Raw genomic sequence first — 23778 nt, 5'->3', positions numbered from 1 at the left:
TGAATCCAAACAGACAGACATCTGGCTCCAATAGTGCCTGACGTCACTATTGTGGAAAAGAAAAAAGACTGATTCATTGATATTGCAATGACTGGTTCATTGATATTATAAACAGATTGTGCATGAATTGAAGAGAAACAACTAGGGAAAAATACCACAATCTGCAAATTGATGTTGAGTGATTGTGGAGGAGGAAATCAATGTTTGTGCCAATAGTAACAGGAACCCTTGGAGCAATTCCCAAAGGGTTGCCCAGATACATGGAAATTTTGAACTTATCAGACCTGAATATTCTGACTTTGCAAAAAATTACCTGACTCGGAACTTCCTATATACTCCTATATACTTCCTATATACTAAGACATTACTTTAACAGCCTTAGGTTCTTGGTTAGGACTTAAAATGTTAAGTTTTTAACCATACTCAGACTGTGAACATAATGGATTAAATCAACAACAATAACAATCTTGAACCTGGAACATCCACTGTGATGGTGAGTGGCTTCAAAATGGCAGGCAGAACTATGTCATTGAACTTTAGCATAGTTTTATGTGTGTGCAATCCATGTGATTTGTGTTAAAGATGGGGCTTTGATCACCCTGTTGCTCCCTCCATTTGAAGCCACTGACTGTGTGGTTGCACAGGGTCCCACCTCCAAGCTGCCCTTGTCCAGCACATGTTCAGCAGAAAAATGGGGGTGGGGAGGTTTTCCTAATAGTAGGAAATGGAGGAAGCGAGAAGGACAACTGAAAAACTACCTACTGCTAACTTGATGCCACCCTTCATTACATTTCAGGGCCTGGCCTTTTTGCTAAGATGCAGTAATAACAGGCTGTGGGTCAGCACGAGTTAGTTCAATATCATTTCCATCAAAGAGGGGAAGGAAGCACATTTGTGTACCTGTGAGGATGAACCCTCTGCATCACAATCATAATCCTGCTCAGAGTGTGGCTGATTTTTCCGGCAAAAAATTACCTCTTTTCAGTGGTGACATTTTAAAATAAGTAAATATTTTGTTCAATGTTTTGTTTGTTTACTATAAACTTTTTTTTAAACGTAGCTAATCTGTTTGAAATTTAATAAAAAATATATTTTTCTCTCTTCCTTACATTCTTGAATTGTGGAAGTGTTCACTGTCTTGAATTATTTGTAAAACATAATAAAGGTGGCATACAAATAAATAAAAATCTGTATCAATTATTTATTTCAAGTTTACCTTGCAGGGTTTTTGTGAATGTACAGTAGGAGATGGAAATTAAGAATGCATCCATAGTCCCTTACAATAAAGCAGATTTAAAAAGATATAGCCTATGTAATATGTATCGGAATGTCTTTTAAAGTTCAGAGGAGGCAGAAATAACCATCTACAAAATGTAAAAAATGTATAGCACAAAAACAAATATGTGTAACATGAAAAGTAAGAATATATTGTAGTGTGGAATTTTCTTGTTCAGAATGCCAGGCAATTGTACTCTTTTCTAGCATACGTCATTCTATCCCTGCATTTTGGATTTTACATTTCCCCTATTTTAACATATGTGGTTCCAATTGGAGCTTTTTGACTCTTGGGGATTCTGACCACCACTAGCCCAGAGAAGATTTAGTGCATTTCTGCAAGGCCTGGCATTTTCCTAAGTCTTCTGATACCTCCCTCTAGTAGATAGATGATGCCAATTTGATTACATAAACATCTAAATAGAAAATAGGGTATAATGTTATCTGAGCTTTAGAGAGCAGACTGAAGGCAATTAATGTAATTCCTTTGCTAGAGTTAAATAAATTCATAAATAGAGCTTATGTGACGGGTCAATGGATTTGCTATGAACTCCCTGAAGGAGAGATGGAATACTAATGAAACAAAAAAGGCTGTGTGGGAAATGCAAAGAAGTAAAAATACTTTTGTTTATATCCTGAGCCCAGGAATATGAACATACAGCGGTGCTGAACAAATATTCTCAACATGTTTTAGAAACAGATATCAGACAGACAGACCCAGTCCTGGGATTTTTCCAAATCCATGTTGATCTTAGAAATTCCAGGCAACTAACAGGTATTTCCCTCCTTTGCAGAACAAGTAGGCCCCACTACAGAACTCAAAATTAGAGAGGCAAGAAATCAGAGCTGACCAGAGGACAGAGATGGGAGAAACATCTGACCTTGACATTCTGCTTTTCTCCAGCCTTTAGGCACACTTTAATTTGATTCCTTCTGCAAATAACTGGACCAACATAGTATCCCACATTCCCTACCATCCATTTCCAAATATCTCCCCCCATCCAGTCTGTTGTCTTGAATTAAGTTTGGAGCAAATCATTTTTCTTATTATCTTTCCTCATATCTCACAAGAATATATAATTTACTAATCTCACTTCCACTCTTACTGTTTGGTTCATTCATAGCAATACACATACCTAAGATTGAAGGTATAATATTGTCACTTTTCTGTGAGATGGGTGGCCTTAAAATATAAAGGGTAGGGTGGGATAAATACATGCTTGTGTATACTTCTTGAGTTTTGAATAGAATAGAATAGAATTACAGAGTTGGAAGGGACCTTGGAGGTCTTCTAATCGAACCTCCTGCTTAGGCAGAAACGCTACAATCGTGATGACGACCTATGGCACATGTGCCAGAGGTGGCATGCAGAGCCCTCTCTGTGGGCATGCTAGTTCTCACCCCAGCCCAGTTCTGCCACGCATGCACGTGTACACCTCCCATCAGCCAGCTGATCTTTGGGTCTCTGTCGCACATGCTATTCCTGCCAGCTTGATGTCATCTGTAAATTTGATGAGTTCCCCATCTATCTGCACATCCAAATCATTGATGAAGATGTTGAAGAGTACTTGGCCTAAAACAGAGCCTTGGGGTACCGCATTTCATACTCCATGTCGATGCAGTTCCATTGAGGAATACGTATTGAGTGTGGTGGGCCAGCCAGTTACGAATCCATCTGGTGGTAATACTGTCTAACCCACATTTTTCTATCTTATCAAGTAGTAGGTTATGGTCTACTTTATCAAATGCTGAAGTCCAAGTAAATTTTATTGACAGCATTCCTCTGGTCCATTAATTTCATCACTTTATCAAAGAATGCAGTAAGTTACACTAAGCCTTCAAGTAATTATATTATGAATAGGTTTAAAGCCATCTTAAACCCTCTCTGAGAGAACTGGTTAATTTGAGTGATGCCAGCCTAGATGCAGCTATTAGCTAGGGGGAAAGACAGCAGATTATTTATTATTTATTTTGTCAAGGATGTATTAGATAACAGGTATAAGTATAAACATGATTATTAATACATAAAATGGATACGAATAAAAGGGAAACATTAGGACAGTAGACAGGTTGGTGCGCTTATGCACGCCCCTTACAGACCTCTTAGGAATGGGTAAGGTCAACAGTCTAAAGTTAATGTTAGGTATTACCAAATATGGCCATAGAGTGGAGTTGGCTAATAGACTCCACTCATTGGCCCAGCCACTGGAGGGAGAAATAAAGTTCTGTCAGTGGTTGAAGCTTTGGACAGCACCGGCTATAAAAGCTGGTGCCAGCCACAGCTGAGCGGCTTCTTTCTTAATTGCACAATAAAAAAGTTTTATCTGTTCCTGCCACATCCTGCCTCTCATTCCCATGGACCCATCTAACACTGGCGATGAAGGTGGGATTCTGAGCTGCAGAGAGAACAAAGGACATCTTGTGGGATTCGGATGCCATTTTACCGGCCATCACAACATTTGCGACCCTGCCAACCAACATGACTCAACGCTCGACCAGCCTGGCACACCACCTGATGTCGATCCCCTACGACTCGGCAAAGGAGAAATGGTCCTCATACATGGGCTGATTCGATCTGCAGCTGGAAGTCAACGGACTCCAAGCAGCCCCCAATGCGCAAAAAAAAGCATTGTTCCTGACCTACTGTGACACCGGAATCTACAACATGGCAGATGCCCGAGTAGTGGATGACTTGTGGAGTGTATCCTGGGACAAACTCCAATGGGCACTCAAAGGACATTATGCCTCCTCTCCCTCCTACCTGGCAAGCCGGTATGACTTTTACACATGGAGCCAGAGAGAAGGGGAGACAATAAACACATTTGTAGCTGACTTGTGGAAGATAGCAAAAAACTGCAGGTTCCCAGACACCGAAGGAATGATCCGAGACTGGATCATCCTGGGAATGAGGGACCCAGCACTGCAAAATAAACTCTTGGTCCAGGAGGATGTCCTGTTCAAGAAAGCCGTCGATGAAGCATGAGCTGCAAAGTTATCTGACAACTCAGCAGTGCAAATCAGAGGGACGGGGAGGATCCATGCAACCAAGACCGATCTCCACCCCAACCGAAGTGACTCCGCATCCAAAACAAGTGAGGACAAAGCTGACAAAGTGCACAAGGTGATGTCTGGTAAGCCAGATGGGAAACCAGGAATTAAACAATGCGGGGGTTGCAGAGTACCTCACCACTGCTCTGCATGCCATTTCAAAGACACTATCTGCCGAAAGTGTGAGTGCAGAGGCCACATCGCGGAGGTATGCTGGGCCATCCAACCGACCAACAAGCAAGGAGAAGGGCCTCATCACCCACATGGCAAAATGGTCGCCAAGGGGGAGGGCAGAAGCCCCCTAGCAGGAAATTCAAAAGGGGAGATAACGGCAAGGAAGAAGAAGCACAGTTCACCTTCGTTGGTTATGCCCAGACCCAGGTGAGACACACTGACACCTATGAAGCCAACAAAATAATGGCCACAGTATCCATCGAGGGCAAGTAGACTCGGGGTCCTACATATCCATGGTCTCGTGGGATACCCTTAAAAGACTCCAACCGAAACTGCGGTGCAACCAGTTGGAACCACAGACTATTATGTTAAGGGACTACCAGGGCTGGGCAGGAAAACAGACCACAAAAAATATGGCCATTTTCAAGGAAACCTGCCACTCACCATCGTAGACCAGAACCTGCCAAGCCTATTAGGAAGAGAATGGTTCCAGCCACTCCAAATCAACACCACCAGCATTCACGCAGCAGAGGCCACCCCACCGCGTCCGGCAGCAGACATTGCAAAACTGGAACGGGAATTCAGTGACCCATTTGGGTACCCACCAAAATCACCACGCTCACCGGACCCAGATCCTATCGGGTAGAGATAGAGGAAAGGAAACAGTGGGAGAGACACATTGACCAAATCAGAAGCTGGGTCCCCTATCTCAGACAACCAGCCTGAAAACCAACACGAAGAAGCAAAACTAGCCCTAGCAAAGGCCCTACTTACAGAACACAGAATAAGAACTGACGGACTAGCATCAAATCTTAACAGAACATGGGGACACCTATCTTGCGAAGAGGAAGTCCCATGTTGTACGTCTGAGGCCTCAGGCTCAACGGTCCCTGCCATACCACCAAATAGTTTTGACATGCTTCCACAGGCAGGGACCAGAGCAGCAGTGGACCCATCCATTCGGGCTGCCACCCCAGGAACAATTGAGGTGTGCAGGTCCAGTTGCACCCCTCAAAGCCCCACCTACCTACACGATTATGTGAGGTACACAAGTGCTGACTGGAAGAACGCTAACTAGGAGGGGAGGGGTGTTAGGTATTACCAAATATGGCCATAGAGTGGAGTCAGCTAACAGACTCCACTCATTGGCCCAGCCACTGGCAGGAGAAATAAAGTCCCATCATGGCTGAAGCTTTGGACAGCGCTGGCTATAAAATCTGGCACTAGCCACAGCTGAGTGGCTTCTTTCTTAATTCCACAATAAAACCCATCCAGAAGTGCTTAGAGTGAAAAATATTATTTAATATTTATATAGCATTGTACAGGATTCAAAATGTTGCATATGCATGATTTAGTTGTAAATTTGATAATAATCTTACATTATTACCCTAATCTCCCACATAGCAGTTGGTAAAGAGACAGATTCATATAGGGCTACTCCTAAAGTTAGTGGCAAGACTGTGATTCATCAAACAGGGGGTTTCTGCTTCACAATTCAGACTTTTTGCCAGTAGATTAACTATATTATATGCAACAATGGCCAAGAATCCATTCTGGTAAATCAAAGCTTCTTTTTTTTTTAATCTCTAACCTATCCTTCATCCTTTCACCTCGTTGCCAGAGCAAAAACTCTGAAAGACATGAAGAGAATACAACATGGCAAACTTCACCTTGCCCTTCTGTCAGCGATGTAAATATTGTACTATCTTGATTTCATCTTTAGATTCAGGAACAATGTGGCGGGGTGATGAAAATAGGGGATTTTTTTCTGGGATAGCTCTGGATGGGGGAACAGAAAGAGTTTGAAGTGGTAGCAATTTGATAGTTGTTCTGGGGCCTCCCTCTTTAAATGTTGAAGCATATTATATTCTATTTAGTACATGCTTGAAAGACTTCATTTCAGCCCTCTGTCCTTGATAATAGCAAGATATTTAGGCATGCTGAAATACAGATAGTCCTCTACTTACAATAATTCATTTAGTGACCATTCAAAGTTATAACAGCACTGAAAAAAGCGACTTATGACCATTTTTTATACAACCATTGTAGCATCCCCATTGTCACTTGATAAAAAGTTGGATGCTTGACAGCTTGTGATGGTTGCAATGACCCCAAAATCACCTTTGTGACCTTCTGACAAGCAAAGTCAGTGGGGAAGCCAGATTCTATTATTATTATTGTTGTTATTCTTGTTGTTGTTTTAGCATATGACAGATTCACTTAACCATGTTACTAACTGAACAACTATTGTGATTCACTTAACAACTGTGGCAAGAAAGGTCATTAAATGGGCAAAATTGGCTGCTTCTGTCAACTGCAATTGGGAGTGATAAAGAAAGCAGTTGTGATGACCTGGGGCATGACACAAAAATAACCAAGTCACAAAAATAGAAGAAAGCCCTCTTAATGCCTCCAGCTTGGCCCCAATGTCCAATTATCCTAGGCAGGAAATCAAACTCTTAAAGAAAACAGTTTACGGAGGGAGTAAATGCAGTCTGCACCCAAAGTAAAGTTAATTTGAAATAAAAAACCCAACACACTACACTGAAGGAATTACTACAGCAGGCAAGGATGATTAATTGCAGACTTCTACCAGATAACACAGAAACCACAGTTGGGAGGAAGCCAAAACACAGATAAGCTCCGACAAGAATGCATGCTTTGCTTCCAGCAACTTTGCCATGCACAGTTTGTCCTTTTAACCAGTCCTCCCAGCTGCAGCCCATGAAGGGGATCAGGGCCCCTTCCTCCCCCTTAGACCATGCCACTCATGTTTCTCCCTTATCCGCTACTCCCTGCATGCCCTAGGATGAAGAGGGGTTGGGCCTGAGTCTTCTTCTGAATGCCGATACGGCCTGTGCCCTTCCCCAGTTTCCTCCACAACCACCGGAGCCACACTCCCACTCCCTGTCAGCAGTTCCATTTTTCCCTCGGAGTTAAACTCCAACAGGAGCATGACACAGTCCCAGACATTATGACCCACTAAATTGGGGAAAAATAAGTGATCATAGTAATATTGTTTGTGATTATTAATTTTTATTATCCTCATTAATTTTATTTTCTAACCAAAGGACAATCCATGCTAGTGAGAATGACCTAGGAAAACTGCTACATGTAGTCCTTTATTTACAACTGTTTGTTTAATGATTGTTCAAAGTTACAATGGCATTGAAAAAAGTGACAAGACCATTTTTCATACTTACAAAAATTGCAGCATCCCCATGGTCATGTAATCAAAGTTCAGATGCTTGCCATATTTATGACAGTTGCAGTGCTCTGGGATCACGTGATCAAGTTGTGAGACCTTCTGACAAGCAGAGTCAATGGGGAAGCCAGATTCACTTAACAACCATGTTATTAACTTAACAATTGCAATGATTCACTTAATAATTGTGGCAAGAAAAGTTGTAAAATGAGTCAAAACTCACCCAATGTCTCACTTAACAACATAAATTTTGGGCTCAGTTGTGGTCATAAATCAAGGACTACCTGTACAGTGGAAATATAATTCAAGGGCAGTGTTTATGATGATAATGTGACAATTGTGAATTCAATATATGGGCATATTTTTCTTTGGAAGAATATTGATGTTTTCAGAAAGAGTTATATAGTGGCTTAGCCATTTCAATTTTAGAGCCTTCTGAGATTGTTTCTACTGTAATCTCTAGTGATGTTTTTCAGACTTTGCAACTTCAAGATTTATGTATTTTAACTCCCCGAATTTTGGGAATTGAAGTCCACACATCTTAACATTTCCAGGTTGAAAAAACTTGCTTTAGTATGCTCACCAATTTAGCCCATCTCTTCTTATTGAAATCAATGTTTTGTACTATAACTCTCATTTTTCACCTCCTTCAGAGTAATTAAGCAACTTTAACCAAGTCATTCTGTTTTCCTTTTATTCCTTTCCACAGCTTGTCTACCATCATTTGAATACCAGTGTGTCACATGCAGTGCCAACAAAGGCTCATTCTGAAGATCCTTTCTTCATTGTGGAAACCATTTGCATCTGTTGGTTCTCTTTTGAACTCCTGGTGCGATTCACAGCCTGCCCAAGTAAGCCAGCTTTCTTCAAGAATATCATGAACATGATTGATTTTATAGCCATCATACCTTACTTTGTTGCCCTTGGTACAGAGTTTGCACGCCAACGTGGGATAAGCCAACCTGCCATGTCATTGGCTATCCTCAGAGTTATCCGGTTGGTGAGAGTCTTTAGAATCTTCAAACTCTCCAGACACTCCAAAGGATTGCAAATCCTAGGTCAGACGCTTAAAGCCAGCATGAGGGAACTAGGCTTGCTCATCTTCTTCCTCTTCATTGGAGTCATCTTGTTCTCCAGTGCTGTCTATTTTGCAGAAGCTGATCATGACAAGTCAAATTTCTCCAGCATCCCTGCTGCCTTCTGGTGGGCTGTGGTTACCATGACGACTGTAGGATATGGTGACATGTACCCTGAAACTATGGGAGGCAAAATTGTGGGGTCTCTTTGTGCCATTGCTGGAGTACTCACTATCTCGCTTCCAGTACCTGTCATTGTTTCCAACTTCAGCTACTTTTATCACCGAGAAACTGATTGTGAAGATCAAGGTCAATATACCCACATTACAACATGTCCATATACCCCACCACCATCCCCAGAACTTGCTGCCATCCAAAGGAAAGCTCATGTCCATGAGAAAGCTCTACATAGGGAGAAACATGGCGACAAAGAACTCATTGTACCCAATTCAGAATTTCTAGATGGTATGGTGCCTACAGGCAATTCAGAAGTTCCCAACAAACGTCTTGTGACCCAAGTGTGATCATCTCATCTGCCCAAGCAATTCTTGTCTGCTACATGCCTTTCTTTTCTTCATCTCAGCATATTTAACTTGAAAGTTCTGCATAATAAGGCTGTGAGCCAGAAGTCTGATCTGTTGTTGTGCTTAAAACTAGTACTGAGTTCAGAGATTTAGAGGGGAGGGTTTGGAATGGGACAAGTTACAATGGGCTGCCAAAGGATCAGATTTTATACATAGCAAGAAAAATGAATTAATTGCAAAGAAGCAGTTCAACGAACACATATTGTTCCATATTGTGCCATATTGTTCTTTCTTAAGTTGGAGTTGCAATCAATCAAAAAAGGTTCTTTCTGCTTCTTTTATTTCCCTTTACTCTGTTACCTCCCATCCTTATGTGACTCAAAAGAGCATGAAGAGAAACCACAGTACTGTGTTCTTGGGTTACATCTGCTGGATCGTTCAATGGAACATACTCAGGACAAGCAGACCCCAAATAGCAAGTGTGGGGATAAATAAGGGAGTGCTATCAGGCGGTCATTTTTTATTCAGGATATTACAGGCAACATTGTCATCATACTAATAAGGAACTGTAAATACATCTCTAGGAGAAGGCCTGTTGCTGCTCTGCTGTTGCTCTTGCTTTTGCTGTTGCTGCTGCTGCTACTACTACTTCTACTTCTACTTCTACTACTACTACTACTACTACTACAGGTTTTTCATCAGCCTACTTTCCTAACATAGGACTTCTTTACTTAGATTATACAACAGATAAATTGTCTTCATGTTTCTGGAAATTTACTTTGAAACTTGTTTTTTAAGCAATAGCAAAATTGTAGTAGTTGTATAATGTTGTATAATTTTAGAAACTACTTTATTATTTCTGAAATTTAGTGCAACCCTCCTCTTAGCACATTCTTCTGCTTCCATGTTCAGTCCTCCACAAAGAAAAGCGACAATTTAATATAACATTAAAACCAAGATCAACCCTGTTAACTACGGTATACCTCAAACCAGCTCAACTTTAAAAAAGCAGGGTAACGGAGCTTAGAATGAGCAACCGTGTGGGTGCACATATGCATCTTTGAGACAGCATTGACTCATATTAATTACTAGGATTAGTCTGTCCAGTTTTTTGACAAGATTTTTGGAAATGGTTTTCTATTACCTTCTTCCTAGAGTTAAAGAGAACAACTAGACCAAAGTCACCCAACTGGCTTTATCTCTAAGGCAGAAATCTCCTGGTTTCTAGCCTGGTGCTTTAATCACAAACTGACTCTCCTTAGAATATCATTAAGGAGCAGCAACCGATTATTATTTAATCCCTCATTCAGCACTATTGTTTCTTTTACCTATGGTGCCAAAAAATTGTGAGTTGTTCCTGGACAACTCAACAGTCTTTCTTTACAAATATGCACAATTCATCGTGCCCTTCCATTGCTTTTTATACTTATGGAACAAAAACCCTCTTGCTTCAATTTAACCACTGTCAAATTCATTCAGGGAGAACACAGACCTTTCCCATCAAAAGCTAGATAACTGTTAAAAGCCTTAGCTTTTAATTCAAGTTAACCTTCTGCTAGCTATTCTCAAGCACTTTCTTTTACTTCATGTTTTAAAATACCAGCTTTTTCCAACTTTATCTCTTCCATGTTCACTAGATTACAGCTCTATTCTTTCTGGCTGGAATTTTTAAACCTGTAGACCAATAGTTATAGATGGCACTAGACTGGGAATGATTGGCTTAAATTTTAAAGATAAATCCTTTTTTAGTTAACCCATGAAATATTCATAGGGAATGGAAATAAGGGTGGTTCTGAAAGTCTTAATAATAAATACCCATCAAGCTGGGAAAAAGTTAAACTGAAAAAGAGAAAGATCTCTCTAGCCCTCATTTCCCAGAAACTTTTACTTGTCTTAATAAAATTTGTATTACACTAGTCTTAAAATGAGAGAAAGGGAAGCGTTTACATTTTTGGTCAAACAATAGCACTTTCTCTTAATTATACTTGTTTTATCTTAAGGTGGGGCAAAAAGAACTATGTAAATAAAAAAGCTCAATTAAGCTTAAAGAACAGAGTGTGAATAAGTGAATCTAAACAATAGTGTGAGTTGTGTGAGTGAGTACAGAGGCTACAAATATCTCAACAGAAATGCAATACAATAGAAATGGCTGGTAAGTGAATAATGTTGTAAGTTTAAAAATATTATAGCTACAGTTAAATTATCCTCCTGCCCATTTCTTAAATCAGGAATATAGTGACAAAGTAGTGCTATGTAGAATATGTTGTTAAAAAGAATGGGCAGAGTACGGTGAAGAGGTGCCAAGAAGACAGGATTCCTGGATCTTCCTCTTGGAAGGGGAAGGTTCAGCAAATGGAATGGGTCAGCCAGAGTGAACATAACAAGAGCCTGCTGGACCAGACCAACACCTATCTACCCCAGTATCTGTTTTCAGTAATGGTCTGAGTAAGTTGGACTTTGGCTCCTATAAAACTTGGGAAGTTTGAAAGTTGATATCCAGTGTTTCAAAAAAAAAAAAAAAAAACACTGATTGAGCGAGGTTTGACTTGGCAGTAAACCAACGCTTTAATAGAGTTGTCACATATGAGTGATATAATTTAGTTTTTAAAATTATTCATGTTTTCTACTAGTACAGAAATGGGCAGAGCAAAAACACTACAGAATTATAATTTTAAACTTAATGACAAACTATGTTTAAAAGGAGATTTGTAAATAGTGTTTGTTGCTGAAAAATAAGACAAATAAAACACACTATGGCTAAATGTACTAAGAGAACCCTGCTTATAAATTTGTCTCTTTTTAAAATAGGACTTTTTATTTTTATCTTTTGGAGGAAATTCTATAGATTAGTTAAGCATTGTCTAAAGAAATTATCTTTATTTGTCCTAAATTTTCTACAAGTTGACTTCTTTGGATTGCCCCATATTTCACTATTGTGTGTATAAGGGGGAGAAGAAATAGCTATCTGCCTTCCGTGCATTATGCAAAGGCATACTTATTACAATGAAAGTGAATTCAAAAGAAAAGGATTACTCTGGTGAGATTGCTATCTTGTCACTCATAAATGCTCTGTGTGAAGGAATCTCAAAGTTACATGATACAGTATGTATATCATGTAGCTCTTTAGACATATAGTGCCTCTGCCAAGAACATAGGTGACAAATAGAGTACTGTCTAGGCCAGCTGTAATTTAAACATTTTGAGCAGCATGTAATTTCTCTGCATAATTTCAGTAACTAGTGTAACTTATGACCAAAACAATTGCACTGTAGTTGCTAAGCACAGTCACGGTGACTATATTTATAAATGGTCCCATCCAGAAATGTACTTGCATTTTATTACTCAACCATTATGCATATAGGATTAGAGTAAAAGCTTAGAAAATATTTGGAAGAAATTAACATATGTAACCATTCCAAAGCTGGGATCCAGATGGAAGTTGCTATAGCTTTTGTTGGATAATGAGGTAATTATAAACACCTGTTGGATGTGGGTTGAGAAATCTGTTGCCCTTCTGATGTTACTAAAGGGCAACTTCCAGCATTCCTCATGATGAGCCTTGCAAAAAGTCATTAGGGATGCTCCACATTTGCTAGACTGATAAACTTTACATCCAGCAGTATAATGTAGAGTGCCCCTCCTTTTGCCCAGTACCATCAATGTTGAAGTCTCTACAATTTTTTTCCCAGCAAATAATAATTAGGCATTGATGGAAAAAGGATACTGGACTAGCTTTTGCTAACCTTCTCTTCTATAATGATAAAGTAAATGTGTCTTTGTCTATAGTTTCTTTGGTTTCTTTGATTAAATTGGATTGACAGGTTCATCAGTATCAGTGTCAAATGTTATCATGCATTATATATTCCCTATTAAAATTACATTGGAGGTGGGTACCAGGATCTTTCAGGCAGACCTCAGCTCAATTACTTTGGGTGCAACTGGAAAACCTGCTTGAAAGCCTGTAGCGCTGCAGCCATTATTATCATGTGAAAGAACAAAGAAGCCATTAGCATGTGGCTTGAACAACACTGCAGGTACTTGTGCTGCCCTCTTTTTCTCCTTAGCCATATTAAGATGAGTGAACTTCAACTACCATACTCTAGCCATCAATGTTATTCTGGGAATTGAAGTCCAGACATCTTGAATTGGCTAAGGTTGGGAAATGCTGGCCTAGGCAGAGTTGCCAGTAAAGCTACAACTTTAACAAGGGGATAAAAGGGGAACTCATTAAATCTTCAAACAATATCAAACTGGCAGGAATAACCAACACTCCAGAAGATAGGCTCAAGATACAGAAAGATCTTGGCAGACTTGAACACTGGGCTCTATCTAACAAAATAAAATTCAATGATGAGAAAAATAAGGCTCTATATTTAGTCTAGAAAAATCAAATGCACAGAAATAGAATAGTGATACCTGGCTCAATAGTCATAACAACACAAGGGATCCTGGACTTCTAGAAGACAGTTACTTAAATATGAGCCAGCGGTGTGTTGTAGCTGCCAAAAAAGCCAATGCATTCCTAGTCTGTGTTGACAGAGGGATAGAATCAAGATCATGTGAAATGTTAGTACCACTTCATAATGCATTGGTAAGACCACACTTGGGAATATTGCATCTGGTTTTTGGTTGCCACGATATAAAAAATATCTTGAGACACTAGAAAGAGTGCAGAGAAGAGCAACAAAGATGATTAGTGGACTGGAGGCTAAAACATATAAAGAAAGGTTGCTGGAACTGGGTACGTCTAGTCTAATGAAAAGAAGGACTAGGGAGACATGATAGCAGTGTTCCAATATCTCAGGGTTGCCACAAAGAAGAGGGAGTCTAGCTATTCTCCAAAGCATCTAAAAGCAGAATAAGAAGCAATGGATGGAAACTATCCAAGGAGAAAAGCAACCTAGAATGAAAAAGACATTTCCTGATAGTTAGAACAATTAATTAGTGGAACAACTTGCCTCCAGAAGCTGTGAATGCTCCAACACTGGAAGTTTTTAAGAAGAGATTGGACAACCATGTGTCTGAAATAGTATAGGTTTCCTGCTAGAACGGGGTTGGACTAGAAAACCTCCAAGATCCCTTTCAACTCTTATTGTTATTTTCTTACAGGTGGGGAAAGTGGGCGGGGCACAGGAAATGTATATCTTACAACTTGGCAACCACCAGCAATTATAAACAAGCAGCCAAATGAGAGAAAATGAGAAGAAAAGAGAAGAAAAATATAGAAGCCCAGCAAGACAAAGTATAATATTAAAAAAATGGTAAAATATATTCTACATGCTGGCCATTGTTGATCCATAATAGTAATAGTGTAGCTCAGGGGTCTCCAAGCTTGGGAACTTTAAGACTTGTGGACTTCAACTTCACAGTTCCTCAGCCAGAAGCTGGCTGAGGAACTCTGGGAGTTGAAGTCCACAAGTCTTAAAGTTCCCAAGCTTGAGACCCTAGTGTAGATCATAGTTTACAAGTAGTTCTGGATTAACAACTATTTGTTTAGCAACTGTTCAAATTAAAATGAAAAAACTTACCTATGACCATACGCACACTTGCAGCCCTCATAGCATCCCACAGACACAGAATAAAAAAAATCAAGTGCTTGGCAGCATTCTAGGGTCATGGGATCAATATCTGCCACCCTCCCAGACAGTTTCTGACAAGCAAAATCAGTGAGGGACAATTGATGTCCATGTGATTCACTTAACCACTGTAGTTATTCACTTAAAAACTGGAAAAAAGGTCATAAAATTGGGAATAACTCACTAAACAATCATCTTAGTAATGGAAATTCTGCTTCCAATTATGGTCATAAGTTGAGGACTACCTATAAATTGGAATAAAGTAATGGGGTCACAATGCTGAGTTTGTCACCTGGGTAATGGGAACTCACCTGCACAATGCTGTGAGCTCCCATTACCCAGCCCACTTAGCAGTTCAAAAGCATGCAAATGCGAGTAGATCAATCGGATCACTTCTGTGGGAAGCTAATAACATTCCATGCACCTGGGGTATAGCCATGTGGGCCAGATGTCCATGGAAATTGTCTTCAGACAACACTGGCTCCCTCAGCTAAGAAACAGAGATGAGCCCTGCCCCTGAGATTTGAAAACAACTGGACAGGGAAACCTTTACCTTTAATAGGTAAAAGTAATAGAGTATAATATATTGAATGGTATAATAGTACAGTAATTTTGATAAAGTAATAATAGCATAGTGATTGCCATAGGACAGACTATAGGAAGCACTCATATTTTTATATGTTTATTTTTAATAAACACCCATGCAGGATTTAGGGCTTATGTGTGTGTCTTGAGTCTGGGTCAATCCAACTAAGCATGGTTTAGAAAGTGTCAAAAACAATTTGACTTAGCAGAAACCAACTTTCCTACTCTTCAGATCTAAGAGGTGCATATGGCTGAAGCTGCTTCTGTAATGAGTACTTATTTTAGTAAATAAGGCTGACAGATTTTTTTTTTAACTAATAATTGCAGAACAATTGGAAATTCAATCAATGCTTTTCCCAGCACTGAAAAAAAAAAACAGAAAAACTGTGTGTGTTAAAAAAAAAAAGCACTCCTTGCCATAGAAATGAGTCTAATAACAAATCTACGCCATCCCCATCCCTATCAGAGCTATTCTATAAAATTTTTTTTGAAAAGCTGAGAATTAGCTGCTTAAGTGATGGGTTCTTCAAAGTTAAACATAATAAATCTTAACTATAAAACATGGCAGATAAGGTACATCCTGGCTCTAGTAGGGATGTGTTAAGTATTATTATCTGAAGTAGAATACTGGACCCAGAGAGATTTGTTTCAAGTAAGTATAGGTAGTATGGCAGTATCTGAATGCTGTTAAGTTTAAAGAAGTTGTTACTACCACGCAGCTGTTCCACAATATTGTTAACTAATAAGGACTTATGTGTTTTTGAAATCTGTCCCTCCACATCTTGGACCAACAGAAAACAAGAAGAAAGGGCAACTTTTTTCACTGATTTCAATTCTGACCCAACTCTTATTTAAGCAATAAATAGGATCTTCAGGATCCTTAAATTATTCTTTGTCACAAAGAGTTCTTTTCTTGCATTAATCACTTAACCAAATGAATCTTAAGTGTTGACAGATGTTCATCAATAATTCGCTTAGCTTCTAATGAGACTTCAACTTTTCAAGGTATTTAATTACAAATAGTTCTGATATCTTGCCAGCAGAGGTAGTTCAGGAAGGCTCCTTATCTTCAGATATTTAGGCAATAGTCAAGGAGCATTGTCATTTTGTGATATTTTTGGTTAAATGACACTTTTCTATATAGTTAGCAGTTGCTGGTTTAGAAAATGGATAAATTGCCCTGTCTTTTTCACATCTAGCTTAGTTTTTTTTCTTCCTTCTGTTTTGGAATGAAAATTGAAATTCCATTGATGAATAGAAACAGGACCTCTTGTATAAGTTCCTCTTTAAAAATGAAAATGTGTTTGATAAATGAGGAAAGAGGATCATGTATTATTTTTTGTACAAATAGAATCATCAATATTGGGGATGAATCTAAATTTCTTCATCAAAACTGGTTTCTAGGCCATAACTTTATCTGAAGAGAAGGTTTACATGTTGGATCTATTCAGTGAGATCCAACCAGATACCTCTGAATCATGCAACAAGACTTAATTGAATTCTGGATGTTCAGAAACAGATTGTTACAGAACTTTGCCATTTACTATAAAGGATCATATATATTTTTTCAGCTGTCATGTACATTGTTATGAAGATATGCTTCCTTTATCAATCTACCATAAATTACAAGTAAATGGTTATTTACTGAAAAATAGAGGGTGAATGCAGTATGTTTTCTCTAATATAATGACCAAGTATTTATTTGTTTTTATTTATATCCTGATTTTTTTTGTTTTGCTTTGTTCAGAGCATATAGAATACTCCATCTTCTCAACATCATGAGATAATTTGGGCTAAAAGTGAGTGACTGTCCCAAAATGACCCAATGAGCTTCTGTGGCATTCTGTGGACCTGAATCTTGGTTGTCCAAGTGTTGTTCCAACAGTTTAACTACTGTTCTCATCCAGTCTTTCTGCTATTACCTTAGGATATGGTATGCTTAATCATAATTTCCAGCAGTTGGCTTGAAATGTTAGGCTAAGCCAAAACACTGTATATCAGTGCAAATGTGTATCTAATTTGGAGGGTGGAGCAAATAACAAGGCCATTGATTAGTTCAGGAGCAATCTATAATGAACCTCTTTCAGTCAAACTCAACAACCCCCTTTTCTTTTCTCAAGTTATAAACTGTCTTGGAAGTTGAGTCATCTACTCCGCTCTGCTGAGGTAGCAAAGTTTAAATATCAGCTGTGAGAACAGCTTGAATTCCAGACAGGCTCAAGCCAAAAAAAAAAAAAAAAGACTTTACACCACTACGACTGAGAAGTAAAATATTAAGTTAGCTCTAGGCATTAAAAATTACTGTGTGGGAATAGCATGAACAGATAGCTAATGAGAGCATCTCCATTGAAAATAATTTTTCTGGATGGACTATTGGTGAAAAGTTATGCTGGATTAAGATCTTGAGGATCTTAATTTGACTACAAAGCCAATCCTGTTTCTAGGCAAAATCATCCATCTGCCTCATCTTACAGATTTTTAATATCATGAGGCAACCATGCTTTATATATATATTTTTAAAATGTTGCCGTTTTTTTACAGAGGAAAGAGGTGTTTATCAAATTGCAAAATAATTCAACCTTTGGGCTGAGGTCAGTTGAAGACTGCCTTAGGACACAAATGGCCTTGTTATACTTTTAAATTCAGATATCTATGGTGAGTATACAGTATTAAACACTACTGGAAGAGATTGAACCTGAACTAAGGTGTATACATAAAAAAGTAACATATTGTTATCATGACTTACTGTTGTTTTTAGGATGTTAATCTTTTCACAATTTGTACCATGTCTATAAAACCAAAATGTTTAAGTGTGAGAAAGAAGAAAAATTAGGAATTATTGGAAAGGAGGTTTCTTTTCTTTTCTATAGATCGACCTTTGCCCACTCTGCTCCCCCTCCCCATATCTTTGCTTTTTCTTCAGACTGCTGGCATACAGAAATTATATCCCCCCCACCAGGTGTTTTACTCCAAAATCCACTAGATTCTAGAGTCCAATCTATTTTCTGATTGCAGGGACCAGGCAAAGTTATTTAATGTGAGATAAATAATGAAATCAGAAGGAGAAGCAATCTCAAAAGTACTCAAGTTCAAACTTTAGCTTAATACAGATTTTGCTGGTGCATTTTAGATATATACCTAACCTGCCTTGAAGGAGCTTCAGTGATAAAAGTGGTACATTATGACACAATTTTCACTGGTTGACAGGATTGATATAGGTTCCTGATTGATATAGGAATTATTTATTGTTCCCACATTCTACCTAGTAGGAAAGGATACCTTTGAAGTGATGATCGACCTCACCATCTTTCTATATTGCTACTGCCCAATGTCTAGCCAGTGTCTGCTTGCTTTAGCTAGGCAGCTGGGATGACCTTCACACTTTCAGTGACCCTATTAGGAATATATATTCTTAGTATACACTCCTGATGTTGTTTGCTCATCCCTCCCAGAAATACCCCTCCCAACTCAAGCCACAGTGAGGCAACCTAGCAGGATTTGAAGGAGTTGACAGCTCTTATCCTCAAAAAGTTCTTCCTAATATCTAAAGAAAAATAATGGTTTAAATCCAGTTCCTTATTAAAAATTTGTGTAAATAGCTAATATGATGAAATTCTTTACTAAAACTGCAGATTGTAAGGTTAGCATATTTGGGTTACCAAAATCCAGATAAATACTAAATAGCTTTGAAAAGATAACCACAATTTTATCACTTTGTGCCCATCTTGTAGTCATCCTGATAATGCACACCAAATAGGGTAGCTCTATCCTAATACACTATATACTAGAGGTGAAGGACTCATCTATGAGCCCTAATCATAGCATAACTATGACACCCCACTTACTTTTTTTTAAGAGACATCCTCATGATATCACTTTCTCCATCTCATCCCCGGACTACGTCAGTGAGAAGCAGAAATCCTATTCAGTTGTTTGCCTATTAAAATGGTGCTTCCCCCTTTCTTCTGACACATGTATGAACCATCTACAATGACTTGTTGATAGAGATGGGAAGGACACAGGCAGGAGAGGCATCTGCCCAATTCTGTGGGCTGCTTAAACCTACTAAAAGCATTCCCAACATCTACAGGTATTTTGTTCAAATGGTGAGAAAATTCATATACTTGGTTTCTGCATCATTTTTATTTTTTCTGTTTTTTAATAGGAACATTGATCTTCTGGGGAATTAGAACACTGCAAGAACAATCACTATATTCATTAAAACTCCATAATCAGTTTTACTCTATACATTTTCTATTTTTAAATATGGGTTTATTAATTTCCTGGTAGTTAATAATATTTCATATTTAAATAGACAGCTGATTCTCCAAAAGGAGCATATGTACAGAATATTTTCTGGTCCTGCCAGTAATGAGATCATTCCTTAACATAGTTTTACTTTTGTGCCAGTTTTAACATTTTAAATGTTAACAGATTTTTAACATTGGTCTACCAGTTTCTGGAGAGATTGTCAATAATATGAATATGTGAAAAACTGAAGAAGAAAAATACATGTGTTTGTAGGTAGTAGGAAATGCCAGGGGGCAGGTTGAGGACACAACCTTACACAGCTCACAAATGCTCTGCCTCCACTGGATGGATTAGAAATATCAGTCCTGTGGGAACTGGGCAGGCTTATAAAAATACTTCCTTTTAGTTCTGTACAGTTGATTTGTCACAGGATTTCTGAGAGGAGCAGGTGAGAGTAGGATCATGCTTATACAACTTGCTTGTTTTTAAGTGGGCTGAGGTTGATTTCGTTCTGGGACTGTGGTTTGGACACCACTGATATAGGTCAGTGTTAAAAGTAAGTAAGTAAAAATAAATAAGTAATAAATAAGGCATACCAGGAGTGCAGAAGGAGCCTGGAGGAAGCCCCCAAGCCCACTCTGTACACCTATATGAAGAACAATTGCTGATTGCTTTTCCCATTTTAGGAAGTAATGCTAGGTAAAAAGTAGGGCATTGCATGAATTGTTGTCCTGAAATGTCCTACAGTTTCTTGTAAGGGCAGCAGCATTGCCAGACCACATTTTCAAGGTGTGATGAAGTGATGGTATGTTGACATATTTTTTTGCCAATTGAAGGACACAAGGAATGTATGTTAATGCTGCTACAAGGAAGGGCCCAACATAGGTCTTTAGTAATGGATGGTTTGGGCTGGAGATAGGTGGAGCCACAAGGGAGAGGTCACTGTAGGCAGCAAAGAAAGTTCACGATGTTACCTGACCCCATGCCATGCCTTGTGCTAACTTTGGGTTTGGGGAATCACATGTGGTTCCCTGTCAGCTGAGGCCAAACTTGTTCCTCCAACATAAACAAGCTGCATCTTCTGGTAGCTAAGAATAGCTCTGTCCTGAAACACAAGACAAGGCTAAGGAGAGAAATGGGGGTTACCTCCTTCTTGGCTTAGATATGGGAAAAGCCCAAAGTGGAATTGAATGCCAACTGGAGGTAGCAATTTCTGATGACTCAAAAAAAGAAGGCCCTTATAATATTCTCTTTTTAAAGAGGGTCTGTATAATTTCATACTATATAGGAAAGCTGAACCTTTTGGCTAAGTAGGACATCATGTAATGCTTCTTATACAAGCGCAGGTTTCTCCTCTTCCTCCCACCTTCCGTCTCTATTTTGGTAACCTTAAGCCCATGAAGCTGTGTATTAGAAAGACAAAATTTAAGCCTCAGTGAAATGTTGTAATTCCTATTGTGCACAGTAGGGGACAATGTCTACAAATGGAATGAAAATATACCTTGTAGAGTTTGTTTATTTTTGGCAAATTAATGAACATCATTTATCCAGATCCATAAAGGAGTGCTATCTAGAAGTGAGAAATATGACCCTGTGTTCCTTACTTATCTCGTTAAAACCCATTACTTCTTGTCAATCCAGAAATCAAGGCTGATCACCAAATTCCCTTATATAGCTGTTACAAACCCAGGATCCTACAGACCCAGTTCTGATGTAGTTACTAGATTTAGCTACGAATTTCCCATAATGCCCCTCTAGCCTAGCATTCTGTGATATTGTGAGAACTGAAAAAAAGAGAGTAAACATGCTTGGAGTCTAACATCACAGGCCCATAAGCCCATAAACAAGAACTACCATTACTATGCAATTAGATTTAGTCTTTCTCGAATCCGGTCATTTCTACCACAGTAAGGTCACTGTTTCCAAAGTGTGGAATTTCTCAAATTAAGGAGATTGAATTCAGCTCAGCTCCATTTTAGCACCATCCCTTCTCGCAGAAGCAATCACTTTTATTTCAGCAACATTTACAACATGTTGGTGAGTTTAGATTATTGAAGGAGAGTTACTGGTTACTGAGAGTTACCAAGTAAAGGAGAGTTGTCGGTTGATATGCTGTGTTTTCATCTGATTAAGCTGCATCTGTATTTAAAATATTTACACTTTGCATTTTCTATCTTTGAAAAACATACTGACCAGAAAAATGAGACATGCCCATAAATAAACAAACAAATCAATCAACCCTCCTTCCCACACTGTCCCTTTTAATTTTTCTGTGCTTTTAAGAGTAAGAGCAATTCAACAGATGAAGTTACTTCACTACCACCTAATTTTAGCAAGGAGTCATGTTATATAGAAAGAAAACAGGTGGGGCTGATGTTATTTCCACCTTTTAGTGTTCATCCTAGACCAGTCTTCTAAGATGAGCGTGCTTTATTGCAGGATATTTCCTATTTTGGTCTTTCAAAGGACCTTGATGTAGCTTGTGGAATTCATCCCCAGCTTTCAACTTTTCCAGTTGAGTGCTTTGCGGAAGTAAATTCTGCCTCACCACACACCACACCCCCTTATTCTGCCTTCAACATGCACACTTGGTTTTACACATGGTTCCATTAATCCTTTTCTCCTGGACATATTCATGATGGAGTAGAAAATTTGCCAACTTTGCAAATCCCCTTGGGGCCCAAAAGGGGAGAGGATGAGGCCAACTGCAAGATCTTATCATTGCTTCTATTGTGTGGTTAATCCTGGCATTGTCAGTCAACCTCAGATGCACCCCTGCCAGGTGGCAGAGGGAAAGTGTATGTTGATATAGGGATTCTGCCATTATGATTCTTCCAGGTTGCTATTTCTCCACTTTTGGAGAGAGTGCTTGTGCCTCTGAAAGTTGCAAAGAAAGGAAAGTTTTTGCCAGGTGTAGCTTCTCATGCTGTCATTAGTTTGCTGTAAAAAAACGCAACTAAGAGAGCATAAAGGAACACACACTTTTATAGTTCACTAAGACTCTTTAGTGAAGGTCATTGGAAAAGATCCTGATGTTGGGAAATACTGAAAGCATCACTGATGTAGTGGGCATGAATTTGGGCAGGCTCTGCGAGACCCTGGATGACAGGAGTGCCTGGACAGTGCCTGTGGTCCATGGAGCGGGGGCGGGGGGGGAGACACAATTTAGCAACTGAACAAGAAGATTCTTTAGAAGGCTGGATAAAATACTCTGTCAGGTTCAAAATGTATTTTCTTCTTTGTAATTCTTAAACCAGTCTTAGTAAAGACAATGCCTATTGTCACATTTTATTTTACTCTTCCAAAGGTCTAATATGGGAACAAGCAATTATCTATGAAATGGAATAGCATAGCATAGCATAGCATAGCAGAGTTTGAAGGGACCTTGGAGGTCTTCTTGTCCAATTGATAAGATAATTTGTTGCATGTTTGCATAGATTTCCCCCTTCCCTTGTTTTCTTTTCTTCTTTTATGGTTACTTTTTGACTGTGAATTATCAAAGATAGGGATTTGAATTATGTAAGCATGAAACGTACTCCTGAGGGGAAGGAGTTATATATGATTTAAAGATAAGGAAAAGCCAAACATTTAAACATTATCTACTACTACAGTGTTAGGTCAGAGACATTTCCAGTGTGCTTTCAGATTTCTATGTTTAATTAAATTAATTAAAGATCTTAGTGGACTGGAGAGATCCAAGAAATTTCTTATGCAATCAACACAATTCTGTATATTTCATTCAAAAATTACATTCGCTATAACGGCATAATGGAAATAGTGGGTGTAGAATTGCACCCTAAACTGCTAATTTTGCCATATTAATCTGCCACACATGACAAAAAATCCTGTCATACCCTACATTTTCCTTCTTCCTGGGAGCAATAGGCAGCAGTTTGTCCTCACTGCCAGATTGCATGGGAAGGGATGTGTTGGTCTTGGTTGGATGGAGTAACAAGAGGTATGTAGCTCTCTTGTTTTACTCTCATCATCAGGTACTAGTAGCAGCAGGCAGCACTGAGAGAAAGTGGAACAAGGCAGAAGGAAACCTAGAAGGTAAGTAGGAG

General features: G+C 38.9%; 1 protein-coding gene across 1 annotated transcript in view; it reads left to right on the top strand.

Moving 5' to 3' along the window:
• The window catches only part of KCNA7 (potassium voltage-gated channel subfamily A member 7), a 34914-nt gene extending 22846 nt beyond the window's left edge, over nucleotides 1-12068 (top strand). The window contains exon 2 of the mRNA XM_026710844.2: nucleotides 8412-12068. Coding sequence (XP_026566629.1) covers nucleotides 8412-9302 — 891 coding nt within the window. The 3' untranslated portion in view covers nucleotides 9303-12068. The remainder of the gene's footprint in view (nucleotides 1-8411) is intronic.
• The last annotated feature ends 11710 nt before the right edge of the window (nucleotides 12069-23778 follow it).

The sequence above is a fragment of the Pseudonaja textilis genome, chromosome Z (assembly GCF_049901715.1).
Source record: "Pseudonaja textilis isolate UNSWEBS1 chromosome Z, rPseTex1.2, whole genome shotgun sequence".
Classification (NCBI taxonomy): Eukaryota; Metazoa; Chordata; class Lepidosauria; order Squamata; family Elapidae; genus Pseudonaja; species Pseudonaja textilis.
This window is presented reverse-complemented; position numbering and strand designations above follow the sequence as displayed.